Here is a 27,448-nt window from a genome sequence, read left to right on the forward strand (position 1 = left end):
AGCCGCTGCCAGCAGAGGCACAGAAGTAAGGGTGGCAATACCAAGACACCTCCCCCCCCCCCCACGACTCCCTTTTGAGTCAGGACTCCTACACTTACAACACCGGGAAATTTCAGATTTAAATATCTGAAATTGTGAAATTTATTATTTTTAAATCCTATGACCATGAAATTGACCAAAATGGACCATGAATTTGGTAGGGCCCTAATTATACTGCTGGGAAATTCACAGTTAAGGTTAAACTTAAAAGAAATCCAAATATATTATAGTATGTGACTACATAGTTAGAGCGGCCAAATAACTATAACTGCCCTGTCACAGAGTCTTCAAACTTCCAAAATATAGTCAAAACTCATTGAAATCCTGAGCATTGGCTACATTTGGAAATATATAGGATTAAGGTCCATGTCTCCCCATTTTTCTTCATAGCTGAAAGTTTTTCCTTCAGCAGAAACCTTAATTCTACCCTTTAGTGACAGCAGCAATAACTATACAATTAATAAGGCATTTTACTATTTGGGGACCCAAATTAGGTTAACCTGAGTTTTAAAGGCTTTTTCTTTCATTTGTGTCTCCTCCAGGGATCCCAACAGGGTGGAGTTAACGTTGTTTGAGAGACCTGACTGTATTCCCCTTAACATGTTTTGGTTTATTTTAAGTTTAACCTTAACTGACTGTCCTGGAGTTAGAACCATTGATTTGTGGATAATTACAATATCCCTGTAGAATACTTTACCCCTAAATGACTCTTAAATTTAGCGCCTTCTTAATGTAGAGGTTTTGTCTGGGATTTTTTCTTCTTTTAATTAAGAATTTCATCTGTGATCACTACAAAAGAAACTGATTGGAGGTTATGTGTTTATGATGGTAAATATCTTTTTATTTCCTCTTTGTTTTGGTGGGCTTTGTTCATTATGTATATTTTAACATTTTCAGTGTAGCCGCTGACGCTGGGGGAGGGGGACATTTTATACAGGTATACACTTTTTAAAACAACGTATCTCCCCCGAGATTTTCCTTACACTTAAAGGATCTAAGGAGGAGTAGATCTACGGCTAAAGGTTTAATAATAATCATCATAATAATCCATTTTAATAATGCCCAGACAAAAACGACATTCTGGGTGGGAATGAAAATCATCTCAGCAGAACACAGAACAGATATGACAACACCGGGGGCTGTCCTCTCACAGCAGCCGGGGGGGGGAGAAACGTTGGGCTGGAGGACTGGGCGAGCTGCTCGGTAAAGCCAGTAACACCCCGGTGAATCTGTCCAGGGTGCTGAAATCTTCCCCGCTCCCGTTCAGACTGGCCACTCCTACCCGCCTCCGCGAGCCCGGCCCTCTCTCCTGTCCGCAACACCCCGGGGGCTGCGGCGTCACGCAGGAGAAGCAGCGGGGCCGGGGGAGGCTCCCGTCTGCCGGGGGGGACGGCAGCTCTGCCCCCAGGACTCACCTGAGCAGCGCGTGTGAGGAGGGGGTGAGGCGGGCAGCGGGGCGTCCCAGCCGGGCAGCTCCTCCCCGCGGCCGGCAGCGCCACCCGCCGCCTCGGCCCCGGAGCCGGAGGGCGCTCGCTCGGGGGGCCTGGCTCGCCGCTGCCGCCGGCTGAGCGCGGGGCTGAAGGGGCAGCAGCGGCGGCGGCATGGACGCGGAGTACCCCGCCTTCGAGACCCCGCTCTGCGGCGAGCTCAAGCGCTTCTGCCGGAGGGTCAAGGAGACCTACAGGGAGATCCGAGAGGACCTGACCCCCTACAAGGATGACCGCTACTACCGGTAAGGGCTGGGGAGCGGCCAGCGCCGCGCACCCCCCCGCAGGGAAGCACGGAGGGGCTGGGGCTGGGCTCCGGGGGCGGCCAGGCTCCTACCGAGCTGCTTTGCAGCCGCAGAGCTCAGCGCTGCAGGCCCCTGGGGGCGGGGAGTGTTTGTTCTGCTCAGCGGGGGAAGCCGAAAGCAATCCCCAATTGCCTTCAGCTGATTAAATACGTGCACGGCCCCCGCCCGCTGGCCTGCCCGGGACGTTTGCAGGCGTCTTGGCTAGGAGGGAGAGGGGCTTTTCGGAGCGCTCTCCCATGGCTGTGTTAAGGAAGGAGAGTTGCCGGGCCTGAGCTACCTCATCTGTGTTGGGATTTGATGAGGTTGGGTGATGTTTAGTTAGGAATCATGGCGGTGGCAACCTCCTAGGTTGCTTAGTGGTGGTTTGGTCCGGGCAGCTGAACGAGAAAAGGCCATTTTAAATAGGGCACTGGAAAGTTGGGAGGGGTTTGTTAAGAGGCTCATCCTCTTGAAATTCCATAGGGTGAATAGGCTGACGGAGGAAAGGATCTCTCTGGTTCTACTGTATATGAGTTCCTTCTACTTTCCTTTCAAAAATATCCCAGGCCATTTTATTTCCTTGATTGTGGAATAAATTATTTTCCATGACATGGAAACACCCAATAAGGGCCTTTGGTGATTGTGGGGGAAAAACCTAGGTCAGGGTTTTGTACTGAGCCCAAAATAAATTAATCATCCCTTCATATGGAACCATCTGCAGTAGGAGTCCATCAACCAGAACCACCTAGAATTGGCCTTTGTCTAAAACGACCAATGCTGTAATCTCACTGATAAAACCTGGACATAGATTTCCATGACACAGAAAGATGGATCCAGGCCTCCCAGGATCTTGAGCACTCAGGACAATATGAAAGAGGTTCCCTACTATTGTGAACTAGTCTGTTATCTCTCCTTGAAAAGTGATTTCTAGGAAAACCTCTGTGCGGAAGTTCCATCACCTGTTTCTCTGCTTTAAGTAGCATAAACTATTATATAATAGCTCTTTCTAGCTTATGCTGATCCCTATTGTATCTGAGCACAGTATATGACTACATCCATTTATTTGTACACAATGCACCAGATCCTCAGCTGGGGGTAAATCAGCACGGATCCTTTGACTTCAGTGGTGCTGCACCCATTTTCACCAGCTAAGGATCTGGCCCATTATATTTAATTTGTCACTACATCCACAGCAGCAAGAGCAGTTGAAAGCAGTACCATTGTCTGATAACTTGGCACCATCCACGTATCCTGGCAGGGTTTAATATAGCTGCATTTTCCCCCAACAAAACAGTGGCTCATTGTTCCAAAGCCCAGTCTGAGAAGTTGTGGGAAATAATTAGAAATGGGGCAGAGGAAGGGGGGAAACATGTCAGCACTATAATTATGTTAGTGTGCTGTCTGTGGCAATATAGTGCATGTCAGCTATGCCATATGTAGGCTCCAACTGCTGGTTCTGCTAGGTTTTTGGACATGGGGTTCCTGATGACCACTGTCTTGCAACTTGTGTGGTCACTTTTACCTGTGCAAAGTGAATATAGTGTGGATATAAAAAGCTACCAGTCTGATTTGCAAAGGGGTCAATGAATATAGAATGTACCAGGTAGTGGGGATTTGGGCCTAGGGATAACAAACATGTGATATGAATAGAGCCTGAGAGATGGCTGTATCCATCCAGCAGCTGTGCTGGTTTGTTTTCAGTAGGAAGCATCAGCTCTCCAATATAAACTCTCTTTAACCCCGTTTTGACCAACAGTATGTAGTAAGGGGCTTTCAAAACTGCATGGCAGAGACTATACTGGAATGGCCCAAATGTAGTTGTAGAGTTAATTCTGGGCTGCCATTTTCCAGTGCCATCATCTCCTGATAGTAGCAGCTGTCAATGCTTGCACTACTTGCTGTAGAACCAGTGGGGTGAAAGATGCTATAGAAATGTAAAATGTTATGCTGTTACCTTTGTGGTTGACAGGGAAATAGCTTTTTGAATCAAGACTGATGCTGTGGGTTGTGCTGGTATTAGCTCTTCTAGAACAACACAGCTGTACGTTGCCTCTGAGGAAGTTGGGGCTTTAATTCATTCAGGGCTCCTAGCCACAAGCCTGCAGATCAAGAGTACCTGTCAATTTCAAATCTTCCACATAGAAATATATGTTCCACTTGGTAAATATGGAAGGGGAGGCAACATGGTCCAGTGTACATGGCACTGCACTAAGGACCTGGCTCTGTCACTGACCTACTGTGTGACTTTAGGCAAGTCACTTTACCCCATCTGTGTCTCAGTTTCCCCATCTGTAAAATATGGATAATTATACTTTGTCTCCTTTGCAAAGGATGTTGAGATCTATGGATGACTTGGGCTAAGTATTGTTACATTTATTGCTGAACCACTGGGTTTACATATGCTGTTTTTATCCACTGTATATCTAGCAGTCCAGTCTGCATGGCACTTCCATTTTTTTAATTCATTAACAGATATAGAATTGCATCTCCTTTTTAGATTCTTGGTAAGGACAGCTACAGTCTCACTAGTCCTTGACATTGTAGTGTGCTCTTCCGATTGTTGGTTATAAGTTGTGATGGGCAGAACCAACTATATCATCCTCAATATACTAGTATTAATTTATAAATAGGAGCTGTGGATGAAGGTTTTAGACAAGGTTTTAACAGAAATCCTTGCTGCTTAGGAGGTGTGGGGGATTTTGGCAATTCAGTATTAAAAATATCAGGTTGTGTGGCCTGTCTTTAATTCAAAAATAAAAATTTCACTAAAAACAGTTAGGGTTGGGAGGGGCAAACAACACTTAATTGGAAACAAGGAAATACAGAATAAAGCCATACAGGTACATATGGTTGTCTTCTCACAAATGCAAACTCACTTGCAAACACACACCATCTCTACTCCAAGCAAATCAAGCTCTCAACCACAGTCTTCAAGGTGATAACCTTAACTGTGACATCTGTGGTATGATAGTATTCCTGTGGGATGCTTCTGTGTTTTCTAGTTTTGTATGGCTTCGATTTTGCATCATTTATCCTTTGGAACATTAACTGTTTTCAGTCATGCTGAATCTTCATGCAGACATGTTCGCTCCTGTCAAGTATACTTCACTGATATTGGTTATAAGTTGTGTTTTGAATGTAATTAATTTGGATAACCCCAATAAAATGTAGCAGTTCCTTCACAGGTAGGGATATTGAGTCTTTACACTGTTTACAAAAGTTCCTGTACACCTGATATTACCACCAGTGTGCTCTGTTCTACTTTTGGAAGTGACATTGAACAGTGGGTGAGATTGGCTATGGTTTTCACATCAGCAACTTGGGTTTAGAGCCTCAGCTGGGGTAAATCAGCACTGACATCATTGGAGCAATGCTAATTTACACTAGCTGTGGGTCTGGCCCCTGATGTTTACAGGATTTGTCATTGTCTGGCTGAAAGGTGAGAATGAGGCTCTCTCTCTTTTAGTTTCTTTAGATACAGCTCTTTTAAATGGAGTTTCATGAAACTCTTGTCCCCCCAGACTAATGGGGGAGGGGCGGAATTCAGAAGTCTTAAGCCTAGGTTTCTATATCCTGCTGCATTGGGCTAAGAATGTAAATGTTGGCAAGTTAGTTTTGCCCAACTAATATGTATTTTGATTGTGCAAGTCCATGAAGTCACTGACCAGTGTGACCTAAGTCACGTGCACCATCCTGGGGGTGGAGACAAAACAATCAGCCACCTCGCAGGGCAATGAAGTTACAGTTGTGTCTAGACTGGAAGCTCTTGAGGACAAGCAATGCATTTTACTATATGCTTGTAAAGCACCATGTAAATTTACAGCATTATGTATGTGATATCTAATAATATTGTAAATAATATAATTGGTATCACCACTCATGGTATTTATAGAGCTCTAGTATACCTAGGGCCAGGTTTGTCAGAGAATGCTCAGTGCACTGGGGGAAGGGGGAGAAGATTGGTGGCTTACCATCATGTTTCCTTCTTCTCAATCTTGGAGACTGATGTGAGCCATACTGGCCTCCACACAAGTTGGAGCAGCTTTAGGGTTGCTCTAACTGATGCCAATGAATAATGGCTCTCAAGAAGCCACTCCCCCTTCCACCCTGGCATGCTCCTTCTTGACCTTGGAATACCTCTGATGCCAGGTAGGGAGGCAGGAGCAGAGCAACTGATGTAGGGCTGGTAGCTGAAGATTTCCCTATACTAGGAGGATGCTCTGCTGCTGCTTTAAGTCTTCCTGTGATGCACTGGAGATTTAGTAGAGGCTCTACATTTGTGCCCTTTTAGAAAATCTCAACCATTATGTATGTTCAAAGCCAACTAGGAGATTTACCCTCATAACAGAACTTCTATTAATTTCAGTGGGTGTTGAACAGCTAAATCCCCTAGAAGGTTTTGAAAATCTCAACTTTCATGACTAAATTTTGGAAGGGAGTTTATAAGTTAACTTGCATGGCTGTTTGGAGGAAATGGCAGGAACACAGTCCTTCAAATGGTAGTGTAGTGGCCAAATTATGCAATTCCATGATGTCACAGCAGATCTATAACTAAAAGCAGCATTTGGTTACGGTTGTGCAATACTTCCCAGTGTAAGAACCTATTTTCAGTTGCTTATAACTTGCCAAATTTCAACCATTTGCAAAAATCAGTCAAAATGATTCAGCTGTTTTTGAGAATAAGGTTAGGCTCATCTATGACACAAAGCCCCCCCCCCCCCCCCCGGCAAATTTCAAGTCCCTATTCCAAAGCGTGGAGGTGCTAGAACTTTTCAAAGTAAAGGTGGGTGGGGTGGGTTCCCAGCTATGCCACATACTTAATCTGTCTGTGCCTTATTCTCTTCTATAAAACGACAACAACATTTCCCTGTCTCCCAGGGGTATTGCAAGGATAAATCAATTAAATGTTTGTGAGATACTGAATGTGTACATACATGAATCATTAAAGGTATGACTCTGCAGCTTCTCTTCCCAACACGGTAAAAATGCTCACAGATATTGTAAATATATTGTTCCATCACTTTCTCATCTCCAAGATAGAAGGACTTGCTGAAAAACCTCAAAGGGGGTGGGAGCTGCAAGCCTGCATATTCCTGACCTAGTTGCTTCAAAGTGTTGTTTAGCAGTGCCATCCCAACAAAGGCCTATTCTGGGTCAGAAATAATCTCTTAGATCATTCCGAGTCCTCAAATCCTTATTGTGTGTCCTGGACTATCTATTTTTGTCCATTAAAATTCACAAATGTGTTCCCTCACTTATTTGGTATTCCCAAATACTTATTCTGGGTAAAATGATATCACTTCTTTTAATTGTATTCAAAACTATATCAGCACCAGAAGACAATAATCAACAATGCTATAAATCATAGTTATAATTGCCTGTACAAATATCTACATAATTGGCCAAATTCATCCATGGTATATTTCCACGGAGTTCAGTGGAGTTACAGTAGGGATGAACTGGGTCCCACGTGTCTAATAATATTTTAAAATCACACAGGCAGACAACTTAATAAAATATATAATACTATCAATGATAAGTGAAGTTAAAGGATGACCATAACATAAACACTACACCATGTAAGTAAACTGGCACAGGAAATACTGGGCTTGTTTAAAAGATGTGATAAGCTTTTATCATACACTGTCTTGTACTGCCTGAACCATCTACGAATTCTTGGTGTAATGCATGGGGTTCATCCTGAGACGGCTCTATCCTACGTAGATGATAAACCTCAAAGCTGGGGAGTACTTTGAACTTTATCCTGACATAGACAGCAGGTTTCTCATGTCTTTAATTAGCAGCAACCTTGACATTTTATTAATATATTACTAGATACTTGCTATTATCAAAACCAAAGATTAGTATGAAACATAGGGTGAGTTTAGGGACTTGATAAACTATCTAGCCCCATGCCTCTCTGCCTGCTCAGTGGGTCTTTGACAGCCTTTGCTGTCCAGTCTCTCAGAAGACTCAACAGATAAGCATTGACATTTGTCCAAATGATTGTTCATTAAGCAATAGTATATGCAATAGTTATATTTTAAGTAGTGTGTTTAAAGCAATAGCTTACTAGATAGGCTTTAGTTTGCAACTACTTGTAATCTGACTAGAGTCTCTGTAACATGGCACATTAAAAGCCATTTTTCATCTCTTGTACACTGAAGCTGGTCCCAATGTGACAATGTTGACACTATCTTTCTATTGAAAGTGCTATTCAAAACTCATTCAGAAAACAGGATGCTGTCTCTAAGGTGAAGTGATGTTTCCATGAACTAAGCACACACAGACTCAAAATATAAGATGTCAGTCCTTATACCTTAGATGAATAGGTTTGATTCAACCTCAAAAACACCTGTCTGGCTTTTTGCTTTCTAAATATATGGTTAATTTTAATACAATAGCTCGTGCCATGAATCCCTAACTTTCACCAGCAATAGAAGTAGATTCTACCTGAAAGCTGATAGGCAAAACTCAACAGGTGTGTTCAGAGCAAGTTTGCAGCAGCAGATAAAGATCATACAGACTTTGACTCAAAAGATGGTAGGTAAATCTTATCCTTCCAGGTCTAAGGAATCTCATCTGGGCTATACCAAGTGTGGGCAAGTTTGATGAAGGCTGTATCACATGATTCGTTCAATATATATCTCTGTCCTGACCTTCAAGACTCTGTTACTACAGTTCTGTGCCTCTCCTGAGCACAGAAAACCTATGATGTTAGATTGCTGTGTAATTTTGTGATATGGAAAATGTCCCCTGGCAACCAGAATTAAATCATCAAATTCATTTTACTTGTGGCCCAAGCCAGTTTCAAACCCAGATTTTTACAGTAGAAAAGCAAGTGCATTTAATGTACTTTGTCACGGAGCCTGCACTCAGTTGCCTTATTGTAAAAGGGGTGTGCGTGGGCAACTCTCATTGCCTAGTGTTCTATAGTGGCATAGGGGGGACATGGTTTTAACTTCTACTCCGGGCCACATTTGCTTAAATGGCAGAAGTCCCTGTGACAGGTGTCAGTCGGTCCTCCGAGCCCCTAGGGGCGATGGAGAGCTACGGTCTCCCTAGCAGGCCTCAGCCACGCCTTCCGGGCGTTGGGGAATTAGCGGGGAAGGTGGGCCGGCACGAGTCAGTAGCGCGCCCCTCAGGCAGGAGAGCACCGGCACGAGTCAGTAGCGCGCCCCTCAGGCAGGAGAGCACCGGGGTAGGGGAACGCAGGCCCACCCAACTCCACTGCGTTCCAGCCCAGGGCCCTGACAGTGGTGGGAGGTGAAGGTCCTGCCACTGGGTCAGCGGGGCCGTCTGTGCCCGCTGACCAAACACACCCACCCCACGGTGTAGTTTGGCCCCTGGGTTACTTCCTACCCAGTCTCTCAGGCGGGTCGCTCCGGTCCCTCCATCTCGTCCGGGTATTCTGCTGCGGGCCGCTCCGGTCCCCCTCAGTACCAGACTCACACTGGCCCAGGCTGCAGTCAGGCCCCTCCAGGTCCTCTGGGTATTCAGCGGGCGGCAGTCCTGGTTGTCACAGGCCTTCCCCCCGGTCAGGCTCCTTGCCCAGGGCTTCGCCTGGGTCAGCAGCAGGATCACAAGGGAGCAGCCTGTATCTGTCTCCCTCCCTAGTGCTCTCTTCACTGGGCAGAGGGCCCTGCCCTTTGTACTTCCTGTCCCACCCTTCCCCTTCTGGGGATTGGCGGAAGCTTGGCCTGGCCCCGCCCACTCAGGCTCAGAGGGTGGCTCTTTACCCTCTGGTTCAGAGGGGAGCCACCCTGGCTCCCTACACTCCCATTGATTTCAACTAGATCAGGATTTCACTTCTAGTCTTTAATTTGCTAGCCAGTTAGGGTACATCTACATGGCAAGCAGAAACTCGCGACAGCAAGACTCAGAGCCTGGTCTACAGACTCAGGCTGGTGCTACTGTATAGATAGCAGTATAGATGTTTGGACTCGGCCTGGAGTTCAGGCTCTAAAGCTCACCCCCTCTCCTTAGGCTTCAAAACCTGAGCTTCAGCCAGAGCTTGAATGTCTACACTGGTATTTTTAGTGCCACAGTGTGAGCCCAAGTCTGTAGACTGCGCTCTGAGACTTGATGCCATGAGTTTTTGCTTGCTGTGTAGATGTACCCTTAAGGTCTTGGAGTACTGTTAAGGTCCTGGAGAGGAAGGAATGTCTCATGTCACTTAAACACAAGTGACTCAATCCTCAGTTGTTCTGTTTAGTGCATCTGGGAAAGAGGACTACTCATATAAATGAAATAGGCACATGATTATTTGCAGAATTGGGGCTTTAGTCTGTAAAATCACACCTGCCAGATATAGGAGGAATCCCTGATATTACTTTGGTACTCGCTTCAATAAAGAATTTTTTTTAAGAAGCAAAGTAGCTTCAGAAAGGTGTAAGCATAAGGGGTCCATCTGCTGGCTTAGCTCCTGGCAGATCCAAATGCAGGAGCAATTTCAAAAGCTAGAGGAGGCTTAGAGTGTTAAATATGTGACACACTTAATTCTGGAGAGGTGGTAGGCTCAGCTTGCATCACTCTGCAGTGTCTCCAGCAGCTAGTTCCTGGAGCAGAATTTAGAGCCATTACAAGAAGCTCTTTGTCCTATAGAACAGCTTTTGCAACTTTCTAACATATGTGCATAGCAGTGTAGGGAGTATGATAAAAAAACGCATGTGGTGTTTTAAGTAAGTTATATAACATCAAAGTGTGCAGTATGCCAGGTCTTGATCCAATTCCCATTGATGTCACTCCTCTACTTGGGTCTGCCACTGACAAACCATCTAAGCAGTGAGCTCTTAGATATTACTACTGACATGCCTCAGGTGCCTTGTGAGACATGAGGCTTAAGCTCAAAGGGCATTGACTTTCCACTCATTTCACTGAGGCAAGATCAGGCTCTTAAACAGCTAAACCTTTTCTAGTGTTTGTATAGATACCGCAGATCTAAAACAGCACTGTATTACTCCAGTTGTCAGCTGGTGTAACTCCATAAAAATCAATGGATTTCCACTGGGGTGAGCCTGGAGTAACACAATGCTGAGTCAAGCCCTACCTATTTAATAATGGCTAAACTATTCTCTTCTAACCTGTTTTAAAAATAACATTGGAGCAGAGATAATTGGAAACATACATGTGGAAATAGAAATGATTGTTAAGAATTCTGTTTGAGCTAGTACTTTAAACAGCCCTATTGTTTTATTCTAAAATTTCATTACTCTGAGCAGTTAACAGTTTAAAACAGGATCATGAGCTGAGAGGGGGAAATCTTGGAGGTCAACTAACAGACCAGCACACCTTCTCCTGTACTGCAAATGTTTATTTGCTTCCCTTGTGGTTATGTTTACTTAACATGCTTAAGGACTTGTCTATGCTTACAGTGCTACAGATGCATGCTCTAGTGCTTTGCGAAGATGCTACCTATGTTGACAGGAGAGCTTCTCCTGTCGGTGTAGGTACTCCACCTCCCCAGGAGGCTGTAGCTATGTCAACGGGCGAAGCCTTCCTGTCAACATAGCGCTGTCTAAACCAGAAGTTAGGCTGGTATAACTGGATCACTTAAGGGTGTGGATTTTCCACACCCCTGAGCGACGTAATTATACCAACATAAGTTTGTAGTGCAGACCAGGGCTGAGTATATATAGATATCACGATCAGGCCAGGTCTACAAACTTACATCAGTATAACTACATAGCTCAGGGATGTGAAAAATCCACTCCCCTAGGCCATGCAGTTATACTGATCTAAACCCAGATGTAGACAGCCCTAGGATGACGGGAGGGCTTCTCCTGCCAACATAGCTACCGCTTCTCCTTGAGGTGGATTAACTACGCTGAGGGGAGAAACTCCCTCATGGGCATAGTAGCATCTGTGCTAAAGCTGCGCAGCTGCATTGCTGCAGCTTTAAGTGTAGGTCTGCCCTCAGCTGTGTTCTGGAGTTACAGTTTGAGGCTTGCCCTGATATACCAACATAAGTTTGCAGCATAGAACTATGTTGCTCAGGGTCATATTGGAAAATCTGCAGCGCTGTAAGTGTAGACAAGCCCAGCACTTGCTCCTGCTGGTAGGTCAGCATTACTGTTGGGATGCTGTTGGCCCCCTGACAGCTGCTAGAAGAGAGTATCCCTTGATCATTAATGCTAATGTATGGAACCCTCACCACCATGCCAAGTACCAGGCGCACACAGATAGTGGAGATACCTTCCCTGGGACGGGTTGAGCTGTGTGTGCTGCTGCTGAGCCCACAGGTTTTTCTTTCAATGCTGGCCTGTCTCTGTGCTCCCTGCTCTGCAGCCCTGTTCTGCCGCGTGCCCTGGGGTCGTGCTGCTGCTATCACAGTACCAAGGCTGAGTGTGGCCCTGAGGCCAGGGTGCGAGTCGCAGCAGCTGGGGGTGGGGTGGCACAAGTCCCAGTGCTGCATGGGGCTGGAGCCATGTCCAGGAGGCGGCTGTGCACACGCCTATGGTGGGGGAGTGGGCAGGGGAGCAACGGACGTGGTTGGGGGTGAACAGGGACCCGCCCTTCTGTGCCCGGAGCCCCTGGGTGCGGGTGGAGCTGCGTCCACACTAAGGCGACCAAATGTCCCAATTTTATAGGGACAGTCCCAATATTTGGGGCTTTGTCTTATATAGGCACCTATTACCCCCACTCAAGGGTTGCCAGGTGTCCAGTTTTCAACCGGAATACCCGGTCGAAAAGGAACGCTGGTGGCTCCGGTCAGCACTGCTGACTGGGCTGTTAAAAGTCTGGTTGGCATGGCTTGTAGGCTCCTTACCTGACTGTGCACGGCTCCCCAGAAGCAGCAACATGTCACTCCGTTCCTAGGCAGAGGGACAGCCAGGGGGCCTCTGCGCACTCCCCACGCACTGAGCGCTGGCTTTGCAGCTCCCATTGGCCAGGAACCGCAGGCAATGGGAGTTGCAGGGGTGGTGCCTGCGGGCAGAGGCAGCGCGCACCACATGGGGCTGCCCCTACACCTAGGAGCCAAGGGACATGTCGCTGCTTCTGGGGAGCCCCCCGAGGTAAGCGCCACCTGGAGCCCTCTCCCTGCACCCTCTCCTGTGCCCCCACCCCAGCCCTGAGCCCCCTTCCGCACCCTGAACCCCTCATCCCTGCCCCCCCCCGAACCCGCACCCCAGCTGGAGCCCTCACCCCCCCTGCACCCAACCCTCTGCCCCAGCCCGGTGAAAATGAGCGAGTGAGTGGGGTGGGAGAGAGCCAGCGACAGAGGCAGGGGGGATGGAGAAGGGGCGGGGTGTTCGGTTTGTGCCACCGCGATTAGAAAGTTGGAAACCTCCCCCCACAGTTCCTGATTTTTCACACTTCTTATCTGGTCACCCGAGTCCACACGCGGCCTGGGGCACCGAGTTAACTCGATCCCGTTTCCTACCCTTTAGTTCAAGTGGTGCCAACACCGCCCGTGGCCCTGCTGGGGTGATGGGGCGGGGCTCGCTGGTTGCCGATGACATGGGCGGGCCGGGCCAGGCCAGCGTCCCGTGGGGGGAGGGGGCGGGGGGGTATAGATGGATGTCGTGAAGTAATCAGGGTGTAGATTCGTGTCCCTGTCCGCCTCCGTAGCCCGCTCGCGCCTCACTCCCCTAGCAGGTGCGCACAGAGGACCTTTCCCCCCGCCCCCAGGAACAAGAGTTGGGCAAGCGTCTCGTTGTCACGTGACAGATCCCGCGTGACGTGGCGGTTGGATGACGCACGCGGAAGCGCTGCTGCTGCTCTTGCCACGGTCGAACGTGAGACTGCGGCTCGCGTCCGACTCTGTTGCGGGAGGAGGCGCCATCAGTGCGCATGCGGCTCGGAGATGGAGCTGTGAGTGGGGGGCGCGGAGACGGGGTGTCTCGGGCTCTGAGCTGCGTCCAAGGCGGGGCGGTCCCTCTCCCCGCTCCCCCAGCCTGGTCCTTACCCTGGGCGCTGGGTCCAGGTGTTGCCCCTGCTCCCCCCAGTGAACGGCCCTCCCGTCGCTGCGCCGTTAGGCAGCGCTCCCGGCCCTGCGCAGAGCCCCCCGCTCACACACACACGGGGATGGGGGACTCGGGCAGGGCCTGTGCCCTGCGGCAGCCAGCGTAAATGTTCCCCACCGTCCCTTCTGGCCTTGTGCTCTGTGACCCCCCCCACCCCCACCCCCACCCCCCAGCCAGCCCCTGCTGCCGGCGCCCTGTGTGAGACACTGACTCCGGCAGAGCGTTCAGCAGCCTCGCAGCTGGCTCCTGGGGGAGCCTAGCGGGGAAACCAGGTGACCCGGCCGTGGGGTCGGCAAGGAGTGTAGCCTTGGAAAGGCAGCTTTAGCGCATTGCCTGCCCCAGTGCGAGCACCCTCCGGGATGTGGGTCCCCACGCATCCCTCGAGCGGGTGTTCCGATCTTGGGCGGGGGGTGGCTCTTGTTCAGTGGGGATGTGTGGTTGAGGAGAAGTTTGAAGTCCCGTTGGCCAGCTTGACTGGCAGTGAGAGGAGGTGTGATTGGGTGGGAGAAAGAAAAAAGCGGATGTGTTGGACGATTTAAGTTGTAGTCTCTTGAGCATTGTGTTTTTACGTGCATTTCAAAGGTGTCTAGAGCCTTGGATGTGTGTCCTTTGGTGTGGGGCTGTTTTTAGATAGAAATGAAGGGAAAAGGTATAGGAAACATCATCTAAATCAGATCAGGCATTGAACCTAATTTCTAGTTAAATAGTAACTTGATCCTCGAGGTCAGTGTTTCTCAACCTTTTTGATACCAGGGACTGCCTTCCTACACTGTGTCAGGGAGATCTCAGGGACTGGCCCTGGTCCACGGACTGGTCGCTGAGAAACACTGCCCAGGTGAATGCGGATCTCTTAGGAAGGCTGCTTTGGTTGAAGGGTCTGCTACGGTGTTTGAAGATGTATTAGATGTGCAGATATAGTTTAATTTGCTGTTGAATTCTAGGGCAGTTCTGATTTTTGTGTTTACCTACGTATGCTGTTTTCTGTGTGCAGACTTTATTCGGGAATTAGGGCTAGAATGTTTGCTACTCTAGGCAAACTTGGAATGTCACAATCATGAATTGCTAAACATTATATGGCTTCTAATACAAACCTGGCATTACTCACTCATTTGGAGACTGGTCTTGATTTTGACAGTCGTATAACATAAACATAGTGTTGAAAGTCTCTTTCCTTTGAAGGATTTTGCATTATGTGTTTCAGGCCAGGTCTATGCTATAAACTTACATTGGTATAACTATTGCTCAGGGTTGTGAAAAATCTGCCCACCGCCACTGACTCCACAGCTCCCATTGGCTGGGAACCCCGGCCAATGGGAGCTGCGGGGGAGGCATTTGTGGGCGCGGGCAGGGCGCAGAGACCCACTGCCCCCACCCCCCCGGGGCCGCAGAGACATGTTAGCTGCTTCTGGAAGTGGTGTGGGGCCAGGGCAGGCAAGGGGGAACCTTCCTTAGCCCTGCTGCACCTCCTAACTTTTAGCAGCCAGAGATTGAGATCGACTGGCAGAGGCTCCGGGATCGACTAGTCGATCACGATCTACCGGTATTTCTGTTCCCTCCATTGTATGTTGATGTGTGCGTTTGTCTTTAACTTATCCAGTGGCACAGGAAAATGTCTCTAAAATTTGTTAGGTATTTGAACATACACTTGCAGACCAAGCTAACTTGCCTAGTCAAGGATTCACCGTTGCCTTTTCTAGAGGACTTCTGTATTATTTATTCTCTGGAAAAGATTTTCAAATTACATGTTTAAGTGGGGAGCTATTGTCTTGCATTTATATACTTAATACCTTTCATCCTAAAGTCTCTTATAGATTTAGCAATAAATGTGTAGAGGGGTCACTTTGCCTGCCACTTTTGTGCAGCCACCTCTAGGTTAGAACATGTCAATTTAACAGTGCAGAGAAGCTACATAACGGTTCAGGGGGGAAAGTGAAGAACCCTGTACCCAATTAAAGTTCTAGAAATTATTGTAGACTGTAACTATCAGGGTGGATTTGATTTAAATCGTGATTTAAATCACTGGTCAGAATATACAAAATAAGCAACCAAAGTAAATTATACTGACTTTTGTGGCAATGCAGAAAAGTATAATTTTGAGCCCTGTAACTTGCAAAGTTTTTCAAATATCCTCCCCTCCACTTGGCTGACAGTTGCATGTTCGTATACAAAACCTGCTGCATTATTATCCATAAATTCACTATCACCATATTACAGTATCTGGGATTTTTCATTGAGATCTGCAACTTGGGACAAGACTTTCAGTGACTTGGTGACTGGCCGTAGTTGGATAATTTTATATTTTTTAGATCAATTATTGGGAATATTTGAGTATATTAAGAGAACCTCTGTTGACTGGCCAAACCGTAAGAATCACTCTCTATTCTAGAAGCTAAAGTAGAGTAACACAGAAAAGGAGATGTGATGGAGAGTTGGCATAGTCTTGTATCTGTCAGTGACCAGATGACAAGGATAGGTTGGCCTGCTGGAAGTATGTCGGGATCATTATATTAAAATCCCTTCCTCAGACTACTTGAGTTGTGGACATTGACAGAAACTTTACTGCAGGAATAGGGTGAGATCACAGTTGCTCTCTCATGGAATGGGAAAGATTATTGGTAATGTTTTCTCCCAAGATGATAGTACCAAATCTACTACTAGTTTCATGGTGGGCAGTTTAGGCAAGTATTAAGCTCCTCTATACTGACTTTTATATTTACCTTGTTGCCTCAATCTAACTTTATCACTTTTCTAGGCTCCTTTTTGTCCTTCTCCTTCATTTGACTCTGACTCCTACTCTTGATTGGCCTTAGTTCTTCCTTCAGCCCCAGCTGTTCAACTTAGGCCTTGTCTACTCTGCCACTTTACAGTGCTGCAACTTTCTTGCTCAGGGGTGTGAAAAAACACCCCCCTGAGCATTGCAAGTTTCAGCTCTGTAAAGTGGCAGTGTAGACAGTGCACCAGCGCTGGGAGCTTTGCTCCCAGTTCCAGTGGCTACTCCCCTCGTGGGGGTGGGGTTTTTTTGTTTTTTGTTTTTTTTTACAGCGCTGGGAGAGCTCTCTCGCAGCACTCTGCCGCGACTACACAGCCTTGTTGTAACATTACTAATGAAGACATACCCATAGTTTCTGTTAATGACCAAGACTTTAGTAACTTCCTTTCCTCCTCCCCAGCCTTTTTTTTGAACTTCGTTTCACTGATAGATACTACCATTTCAAAAGCTGTTTCTCCTTTGTGATGTCCTCATTTAACGTGTGATGCCAATCCTTGTTTGATTTTTTTATTATCCTTTATCCACCTGCATGTTTTTGCACATCTGTAAAATTCTGTTTTTGTTATTTGCAGCATGCTCAGAATCAATGGTGATACTTCTAGTATATGAAACAGACATTAACTGATTGTGGAATAAGACCAGTCGGTTATTCTTAGTTGGAGAGAACTGAAACTGTTGAAGGAAGGAAGGAATGAAAAAGTGATTGAAATGGATAGTCCAAAGTTCATATTTTGTGTACCAAAGATTAAGTGGACTGAGTCTAGAAAAATGAGAAATTCTAAAGCGTATGGATGAATAATGTTGCCAGCTGAGACAAGAAAAAAACAATGGAAGAGGACCTGATACAAGTGAATAGAAAAGCACAGAGTATCTCACTGTATGTGGTCAACAAATTTACCAAACAGCTTCTAACCAAGGCCAGTACCAAAGTGGGTGGTGGGGGCAGTTGGGTCCAGGCTCAGCATTCTGCTAAAAAGCCAAGTGTGCATCTCCTATTAGCCCTCCCTGGCTGCTGCTGTGGTGAAAGGCAGCATAGACATGCATGCCTTAGTTAGTATTTCCTACAGCGTGCTGCCCCTGGGCCTTTAGGATGTGGGAACATCTTTCTTTATAGGCTTTGACTGAGAGGTGTATGAGTAAAAAATAGAGCTCCCCTTCCCTTGCTTGGCCTTTGTGTGTGTCATTATTACTTGAACACTCAAGTTCCTGGCTGCTCTGAAAGATGGGAATCAACAGTCTCATGGGACTTGGTAGATCTCTGTCCTCCTGGTGGGAGACAGGGTTTTGTTCAGTGGTCTGCCCTTTATGAAGCATCTAGACAGGTAAAATACTGGCTACAGCTGTCCTCTCCTGAACAATTTCCGTTGCCATTGCTGCGAAAGCAGGTGTTTCCGAGCTTTGTTCATGACAGTGTGGAGACTTAATAGCTTGGGATTAGTATGGGAATACAGAGCATCTCACCTCCAGAGCATCTCTTTCAAATCTGACCCAGCCTAGGAGACAGATTTGAAAGAGATTATCATTATAACTGTTTGGTGGCCTCTGTGAAATTAGTTGTCTTGTTCAGTTTGTGATAAACAGATGCAGTATTACCTACTCCATCTGCTTAAAAATACGGAGATTTTTAAAAGGTGGATTGTTTGGTTGCCTTCTGGTTTTGCATCCTTAGGGCTTCACATTTTTAAACTCTTCTCTGTAACCATAAGGGCTAGAAATTTAGTTTACATTAAAATCTCAGCTTTCATTCTGTTTTTGTCACAGGACCCAGGAGCTGGAGCTTAAAAGAAAAACAAAATTTTGTGAGACTTGTGATTAAAATCATGAGAACTGGCAGCAATGTAGGCCTCTGCATCACAGTTTGATGGTCTTTTTAGATGTATTATCAGAGGCCTATGATGGAGTCTGTACGTTGCTCACATTTCTTCATCCTGAATTCAAGGCGCTATATAACTTTTTTCTGCTTGCTTTTTCTGCTCTCATTTTCTCCACATCTCACTCCTTTCACATAAGTCCCTATCTACATGCTCCCTTTATTTCCTTCTTCCATTCTCATCTTCATGCCTTCTTCTATGCTGCCCCTTTTGCTTAGAACAGTCTTTCTTGTGTTCCAGCCCCACTTCACTGAAATCCTTCCTTACATACAGAACGTTTATTTTCAAAGCCTTTCAGTGATAACTCACCAGTAACAGAAGTTTAAATTATTTTAAATAAACATACTGGTGAAAAATATGAAAACCACTCACACTGTATGTTTAATGCCCCGTGCTCCCCAAGAGAAGTATCCCCCTTCTCAGTATTTGCTATGTCTCTCATTATTTGCTCTAAGAAGAAAAAGAGTACTTGTGGCACCTTAGAGACTAACAAATTATTTGAGCATAAGCTTTCATGAGCTACAGCTCACTTCATCGGATGCATCCGATGAAGTGAGCTGTAGCTCACGAAAGCTCATGCTCAAATAAATTTGTTAGTGTCTAAGTGCCACAAGTACTCCTTTTCTTTTTGCGAATACAGACTAACACGGCTGCTACTCTGAAACCAGTATTTGCTCTGTTCCTCTTTCTCCCCAAGTAGTCTTTTGTCATTTTGTTGTATTTTTAATACAAAATTGTAAGTTTCTCTCTTCTCAGCAAAGCCCATGTTGTCTTAATCAGCTGTAAAATACTTTGTACACCTATTACATCATCTAATACTGAGTGAACATAAAAATTGAGCTTCCATTTGTAGAAGTAGTTTCTGCAGGGCAGGGTGGGGAAGCATGCACCATTGCTGCTCACATTATCTCTGTCCTACGAGTAAATAAAGGACCTACATGTCTGCAGTTGTCAAGCCAGCTCCATAAATATTGTGAGTGAGGAGTCTTGTTACTTTACATGAGGATTGTGGATACTCAGAAGAATGTTTGTTTTAGCTGCATTTTGTGTCCACGTTAAATGCTTTGAAATCTCTGCTGAAATGAGGAGATAAAAGTATGCATATGAAGAAATGACACATTGTTGTATCTGATCCTGATATTAACTGCTTCAGGATACTCTGCAACTGACTAAGTAGCTACCTGTTATGATGCATGTTTATTTCTTTCCCAATACAATCTAAGAAATATCCATGTAGGACATTCCTAATTATGCAAGAAATTCCAGGCAACTTGTAGAACTGAAAGCCCTTGGAAAATGACGAATAGCACAATATTGTGTCACATCTATTCATACCAATGCAGTATACACCCATATAAACAGCTTTAAACCAGTATAAGTGTGTCCACACAAAAATTTGTACTGACTTAGCTAAACTGGTCAAGTTAAATGAGTGCAAAAACTATGTGTAGTCAAGGGTGAGAAACTTAAACAGTTCTAACTTAAAGGGACATTGTCAATTTAAAAACCACACTTCTCTAAGAAACTTGTGCCTACTGTTGCAAGTGAAGATTTATGTATCTGAAAGGTCAGAGAAATATTTTTCCTATGTACTTCTATTTGCGCATTGGAGAACTTCCTATGGATAGTTAGTTTCACTCTTTTCCCTGTATAGTCAGTCAGTTTCTCCTGTTTTATAGACCTTTTGCACAGCAACAAGAGAGACAGACACGCTTAACGGGCCTTGGACTGCCAGTGCAAGGTGCTACCACAAGAATCCCGTACAGCCAGTTTGTGCAAACTTGCCGTGTGAACAGTGACTCATTTGCATCCCTCCTTACACCTACATCTTTGTTCTAAATCTGACTAATGCTTGGCTTTCCCCTTGAGTGAACTAAAATGAGCAGATAAGTTTCAGATGTTTAAAATGTCACACCTCAGAAAGATGCCTTTAATTAAATACAGTATCTGGCAATTACTTCTACTTTTTGATCCAATATGCTAAGAAGATACCATTTGAATCAAAATTGCATGTAAGTGTTCATGTCAAGGAAACATGGATCACAGATTTGGGCTTAATAAATTTTAAGAATATTAAGGCACTTTAATCATGAGGAGTACAGTATAAAAATGCATTAAGGCAGAGGCTCTCAAACTGTGTTCTGTGGACTACCATTGGTCCACAAAGCACTTCCTGGAAAAGATGTCTTAACTCTTGCAATTCCAGTTGGAATGCAGATACTGTATTTAATTACATGAAGTTCCAGGACCATATTTATACAAAATGGGTGGAAAGCTGGCTATATATGTGTATCTCAGTTAAGAGACACAGGACATCAGCATCAGCTTTCGCTCTTATGGTTAGAAATATGGCACCCTCACAATACCCTGTGTGCGTCTGTATATCAGATAGTTGAGCTCAAATATAGAACTTTTTTCTGTCTGGGAGGAGTTAAGGAGGAGACTCTTTTCCATGCTTAGATCCTAGGATAGCAGAAAATGCTTTTGGCATGAAAGGAATGGTAACTGCTGCTGTTTAAAGTACTAGAACAAGAAGAACTTCACGTTCTTTAGTGTGCAGTATTTTCAACCTCTAACCACTTAGAAAAAAAATCATGAGAGTTGGTGACACTGAATATGCGTGGCTGGAAGGAAACTGTTATGCTTGCTCTGTAAAAGTGCTTCATTGATGGAGTCTTCTTGGTATTCCACATTGCCACAGAAATTGTTTTAATTTTTTTTATTTTTGAGGACTGGCCGATGCAGTCTCTTTTACAAGTTCCATTACTGAGTGCTAATTCTGGGCTTTCTTTTGCTTCCTGCAGGTTAGCACCAATGCGATTGTATACACTGTCCAAACGACACTTTGTCCTGGTCTTTGTTGTATTCTTCATTTGTTTTGGTTTGACAGTGTTCATAGGAATTGCAGGTAAGATTATTACTGTCTTTTTTTTAAAAGCTTTGGCTGTTTCCATACCTTAACTTGTGTAAATAACATGTTCTGCACAGATTTGCTCCAGTGTTAATGAGGCTAGTGCCTTGAGATCTCCAGAGGTGTACTTAGCTGCAAGTCTGCATCTGGTGTTTACAGTTTTTTTCTTACATATGTATTGAATAATTTCCTTGCTTAGTTGTACGGTTTCTATACCAAAGTAGATGCTAAGTAAAGAAATGGTACATTTAAGATTAGCTAAATGGAAGATTGATGTATCTAAGGGTATCGTCAGGTCCCCCTTCCCTCCCTCCCTCCGTGAAAGCAAGGGCAGACAATAGTTTTGCCTTTTTTCTTGAGTTACCTGTGCAGATGCCATACCACGGCAAGCATGGAGCCCGCTTAGCTAACCGTCACCGTATGTCTCCTGGATGCTGGCAGATGCGGTACTGCATTGCTGTACAGCAACAGTTTATTGCTTTTTGACAGCAGACAGTGCAGTATGACTGGTAGCCATTGTCGATGTAGTCCAGGGTGCTCTTTTAACTGACCTCGATGAGATCAGGGGCAACTGGGCAAACATGGGAGTGATTCAGCCAAGTAATTTCCCTTTTAAGTTTTGTTTCATGGCGATTCAGTCCTACCGGCAGTGCACTGTCTTTTAATCTGCAGCCAGCAGAAGATGATGGCCAGCAGTCATACTGCACCATCTTCTGCTGATCACCCAGGAGATGACGATAGCTAGCGGTCGTACTGCACAGTCTGCTGCCAACAAGATGTATAAAGATAGATGAAGTGGATCAAAACAGGAAATAGACCAGATTTGTTTGGTATTCATTTTCTCCTCCCTCCCTCCGTGAAATCAACGTCCTGCTAAACCCAGTTTTGAGTTCTGTCCTTGAGGTTTTGAGTTCTATCCTTGAGGGGGCCATTCTGTTTCTCGCAAAGCCACCCCCTATGTTGATTTTAATTCCCTGTAAGCCAATCCTGTAAGCCATGTCGTCAGTCACCCCTCCCTCCGTCAGAGCAACGGCAGACAATCGTTCCGCGCCTTTTTTCTGTGCAGACGCCATACCACGGCAAGCATGGAGCCTGCTCAGATCACTTTGGCAATTAGGAGCACATTAAACACCACACGCATTATCTAGCAGTATATGCAGCACCAGAACCTGGCAAAGCAAAACTTGGCGAGTAGGTGACGTCAGCCCGGTGATGAGAGTGATGAGGACATGGACACAGACTTCTCTCAAAGCACGGGCCCTAGCAATGTGGGCATCATGGTGCTAATGGGGCAGATTCATGCGGTGGAATGCCAATTCTGGGCTCGGGAAACAAGCACAGGCTGGTGGGACCGCATAGTGTTGCAGGTCTGGGACGATTCCCAGTGGCTGCGAAACTTTTGCATGCGTAAGGGCACTTTCGTGGAACTTTGTGACTTGCTTTCCCCTGCCCTGACACGCATGAATACCAAGATGAGAGCAGCCCTCACAGTTGAGAAGCGAGTGGCAATAGCCCTGTGGAAGCTTGCAATGCCAGACAGCTACCGGTCAGTCAGGAATCAATTTGGAGTGGGCAAATCTACTGTGGGAGCTGCTGTGATGCAAGTAGCCAACGCAATCACTGAGCTGCTGCTATCAAGGGTAGTGACCATGGGAAATGTGCAGGTCATAGTGGATGGCTTTGCTGCAATGGAATTCCCTAACTGTGATGAGGCCATAGATGGAACCCATATCCCTATCTTGGCACCGGAGCACCAAGCCGGCAAGTACATAAACCGCAAGGGGTACTTTTCAATAGTGCTGCAAGCACTGATGGATCACAAGGGACGTTTCATCAACATCAACGTGGGATGGCCGGGAAAGGTACATGACGTTCGCATCTTCAGGAACTCTAGTCTGTTTCAAAAGCTGCAGGAAGGGACTTTATTCCCAGACCAGAAAATAACAGTTGGGGATGTTGAAATGCCTATATGTATCCTTGGGGACCCAGCCTACCCCTTAATGCCATGGCTCATGAAGCCATACACAGGCAGCCTGGACAGTAGTCGGGAGCTGTTCAACTACAGGCTGAGCAAGTGCAGAATGGTGGTAGAATGTGCATTTGGATGTTTAAAAGTGCGCTGGCGCAGTTTACTGACTCGCTTAGACCTCAGCGAAACCAATATTCCCACTGTTATTACTGCTTGCTGTGTGCTCCATAATATCTGTGAGAGTAAGGGGGAGACGTTTATGGCGGGGTGGGAGGTTGAGGCAAATCGCCTGGCCGCTGGTTACGCACAGCCAGACACCAGGGCGGTTAGAAGAGCACAGGAGGGTGCGGTGTGCATCAGAAGCTTTGAAAACCAGTTTCATGACTGGCCAGGCTACGGTGTGAAAGTTCTGTTTGTTTCTCCTTGATGAAACCCTCCGCCCCTTGGTTCACTCTACTTCCCTGTAAGCTAACCACCCTCCCCTCCTCCCTTCGATCACCGCTTGCAGAGCCAATAAAGTCATTGTTGCTTCACATTCATGCATTCTTTATTAATTCATCACACAAATAGGGGGATAACTACCAAGGTGGTAACCCAGGAGTGGTGGTGGTGGAGAGAAGCACCAGGAGGGGTAGTGGAGGAGGGAAGGACAAGGCCACACAGCACTTTAAAAGTTTAAAACTTATTGAATGCCAGCCTTCTGTTGCTTGGGCAATCCTCTGGGGTGGAGTGGCGGGGGGGCCAGAGGCCCCCCCCACCATGTTCTTGGGCGTCTGGGTGAGGAGGCTATGGAACTTGGGGAGGAGGGCGGTTGGTTACACAGGGGCTGTAGCAGCAGTCTGTGCTCCAGCTGCCTTTTCTGCAGCTCAACCATACCCTGGAGCACATTGGTTTGATCCTCCAGCAGCCTCAGCATTGAATCCTGCCTCCTCTCATCACGCTGCCGCCACCTTTCAGCTTCAGCCCTCTCTTCAGCCCACCACCTCTCCTCCCGGTCATTTTGTGCTTTCCTGCACTCTGACATTGTCTGCCTCCATGCATTCGTCTGTGCTCTGCCAGTGTGGGAAGACAGCATGAGCTCAGAGAACATTTCATCGCGAGTGCTTTTTTTTCGCCTTCTAATCTTCGCTAGCCTCTGGGAAGGAGAAGATCCTGTGATCCTTGAAACACATGCAGCTGGTGGAGAAAAAAAAAAGGGACAATGGTATTTAAAAAGACCCATTTTATAGAACAATGGGTACGCTCTTTGACTGTAAACCTTGCTGTTGACATTACATACATAGCACATGTGCTTTCGTTCCAAGGTCGCATTTTGCCTCCCCCCACCACGTGGCTAGCCCCTCATCCCTCCCCCCTCCCCATGGCTCACAGCGGGGAACATTTCTGTTCAGCCACAGGCAAACAGCCCAGCAGGAACGGGCACCTCTGAATGTCCCCTTAAGAAAAGTACCCTATTTCAACAAGGTGACCATGAATGATATCACTCTCCTGAGGTAACACAGAGAGATAAAGAACGGATGTTGTTTGAACGCCAGCAAACATACACTGCAATGCTTTGTTCTACAATGATTCCTGAGTACGTGCTACAGGCTTGGAGTGGTAAAGTGTCCTACCATGGTGGACGGAAAGGCTTTGGGAGTACATCCAGGAGAGCTGCGAATGCCAGGGCAAATTAATCATTAAACTTGCTTGCTTTTAAACCATAACGTATAGTATTTTAAAAGGTACACTAACCAGAGGTCCCTTCTCCACCTGGCGGGTCCGGGAGGCAGCCTTGGGTGGGTTCGGGGGGTACTAGCTCCAGGTCCAGGGTGAGAAACAGTTCCTGTCTGTCGGGAAAACCGGTTTCTCCGCTTGCTTGCTGTGAGCTATCTACAGCCTCATCATCATCATCTTCCTCGTCCCCAAAACCTGCTTCCGTGTTGCCTCCATCTCCATTGAAGGAGTCAAACAACATGGCTGGGGTAGTGTTGGCTGAACCCCCTAAAATGGCATGCAACTCATCATAGAAGCGGCATGTTTTGGGCTCTGACCCGGAGCGGCCGTTTGCCTCTCTGGTTTTCTGGTAGGCTTGCCTCAGCTCCTTAAGTTTCACGCGGCACTTCTTCGGGTCCCTGTTACGCCCTCTATCCTTCATGCCCTGGGAGATTTTGACAAATGTTTTGGCATTTCGAAAACTGGAACGGAGATTTTGACAAATGTTTTGGCATTTCGAAAACTGGAACGGAGTTCTGATAGCACGGATTCCTCTCCCCATACAGCGATCAGATCCCGTACCTCCCGTTCAGTCCATGCTGGAGCTCTTTTGCGATTCTGGGACTCCATCATGGTCACCTCTGCTGATGAGCTCTGCACTCACCTGCAGCTTGCACCGCTGGCCAAACAGGAAATTGAAATTCAAAAGTTCGCAGGCCTTTTCCTGTCTACCTGACCAGTGCATCTGAGTTGAGAGTGCTGTCCAGAGCGGTCACAATGGAGTACTCTGGGATAGCTCCCGGAGGCCAATACCATCTAATTATGTCCACTGTACCCCAAATTCGACCCAGCAAGGCCGATTTCAGCGCTAATCCCCTTGTCGGGGGTGGAGTAAGGAAATCAATTTTAAGAGCCCTTTAAGTGGAAAAAAAGGGCTTTGTTGTGTGGACGGGTGCAGGGTTAAATCAATTTAACGCTGCTAAATTCAACCTCAACTCCTAGTGTAGACCAAGGCTAAGAAGCCTTGGTCTGCTGATTACAGGTGGCTAAGCCCAACATACATTTGGGATCGAAAAACAACATATTAAGAGGAAGTATGGTGGTTAAAGCACAGGACTGGGTGTTAGAAATCTGGGTACCATTCATAGCTCTGGTGTTACTCAAAGTGGCTCTGTGAAAAATGGTATTGTGTGGTGGTCCACCTCCTGTCTCAATGACTACATCTCAAATGTGCTCAGTTTACAAACAAAAGGAGAGGCTTACTATTTGTGTGTGTGTAACTGTCAGCACTGCAACTGTGAATTCAGCTTGAGATCTGAGAATCAAACTGCATTCTTTAACTTGTGCAGCTTCAGTAGTACAAACAATTTACCACTCATTTATACTAATGCACCCCTGTTGTCTCAGATTTTGCCCTTAGTTACAGCTGTCAAACCTTATTGCCTTTAGTGAGGATTGCGCAAGTGTAGCTAAGGAAAATAGCTGACTCCTCAGGGTTCCAGCCACAGGTGACAGCCTCGCACACAGGGTGGGGGGACTGCCTCAGGTGAGCGGCTGGGGGTTTCCCATTTTCTCTTTGGGAAATATGGTTACCCTGCAGCTTCCAGCTCCCGCGGGCCCAGAGGTGGAACCCCTCAGCTCCCAGCCACCACGGTGGTGGGGAGAAACAATGGAGCCTCAGCAGCAAAAGCCACAGACAGGTCACGGCTTCCATGAATTTTTGTTTATTGCCCGTGACCTGTCCCTGACTTCTACTAAAAATAACCATGACAAAATCTTAGCCTTAATTATATGTAACCTAGACACAAACATAGGTAATTCCTTTCAACTGACCAAGATGGTCAAAATCCAGCACTCATTCCACAAAATATCATTACTGTAACCCCAGGGTGTGCAAATGGTGCACTGGGTGCTCTAATGCTGTAGGGCAACTTAAATAGATCTCTCTTCCCTAATAATGCCTCCTCACTTCTATCTCTAGACACAAGTATTAACCACAGCACCAGTCTTTATTGGATAGTTACAAATGTATTAATCACAAATATAGCAGAATCAATTTATTAGTTGGGGTGGGCTGTGAATTTTTAATAGGATTGTAAAAGAAATAATTTTAGTTGGAAGGAAATATCTAGTGTTTTATTTGAGTGCATTTGTAGCATGTGGCAGAGTAGGGATCTGGGACTTGACACTCCTGACTTCTAGTCCCTGTTCTGCTACCTAATTGTTGAGTGGCCTTGTATGGCTATCAAGGGACTTGCCCCTCAGTTTACACATCTATAACATGGTGTAATATTTGCCTGCTTCACTGGAGTATTGCGTAACTGATATTTGCAAACTGCTTTGAATCCTGAGATTAAAGATGATGATTCAAGTTTGAAGTATCATACTATTTATGATATTTCACAGTATTTATGGATTTACTTCAGTACTGTCTTCTCTCCTTTTGACTATCATTT

At 46.1% G+C, this 27,448-nt stretch overlaps 1 protein-coding gene and 1 long non-coding RNA gene across 6 annotated transcripts in view; one reads left to right on the top strand and one right to left on the bottom strand.

The window, feature by feature from the left end:
* The window catches only part of LOC141985018 (uncharacterized), an 86,795-nt gene extending 73,505 nt beyond the window's left edge, over positions 1-13,290 (bottom strand). Inside the window, exon 1 of one of the 4 annotated variants that reach the window (XR_012638851.1) lies at positions 13,194-13,290. This is a non-coding gene — a long non-coding RNA (uncharacterized LOC141985018). Of the gene's footprint in view, positions 1-1,454; positions 1,557-3,764; positions 3,887-9,172; positions 9,366-13,193 lie in introns of those variants that run through there. The other 3 variants (XR_012638854.1, XR_012638853.1, XR_012638850.1) reach the window with 3 other exon arrangements.
* The window catches only part of TMEM181 (transmembrane protein 181), a 57,834-nt gene continuing 32,026 nt past the window's right edge, over positions 1,641-27,448 (top strand). The window contains exons 1-2 of one of the 2 annotated variants that reach the window (XM_074948696.1): positions 1,641-1,771; positions 21,222-21,325. In XM_074948696.1, coding sequence (XP_074804797.1) covers positions 1,641-1,771; positions 21,222-21,325 — 235 coding nt within the window. Of the gene's footprint in view, positions 1,772-13,484; positions 13,625-21,221; positions 21,326-27,448 lie in introns of those variants that run through there. The other variant, XM_074948697.1, reaches the window with a different exon arrangement.

This window comes from Natator depressus, chromosome 3 (genome assembly GCF_965152275.1).
Source record: "Natator depressus isolate rNatDep1 chromosome 3, rNatDep2.hap1, whole genome shotgun sequence".
NCBI lineage: Eukaryota > Metazoa > Chordata > Testudines > Cheloniidae > Natator > Natator depressus.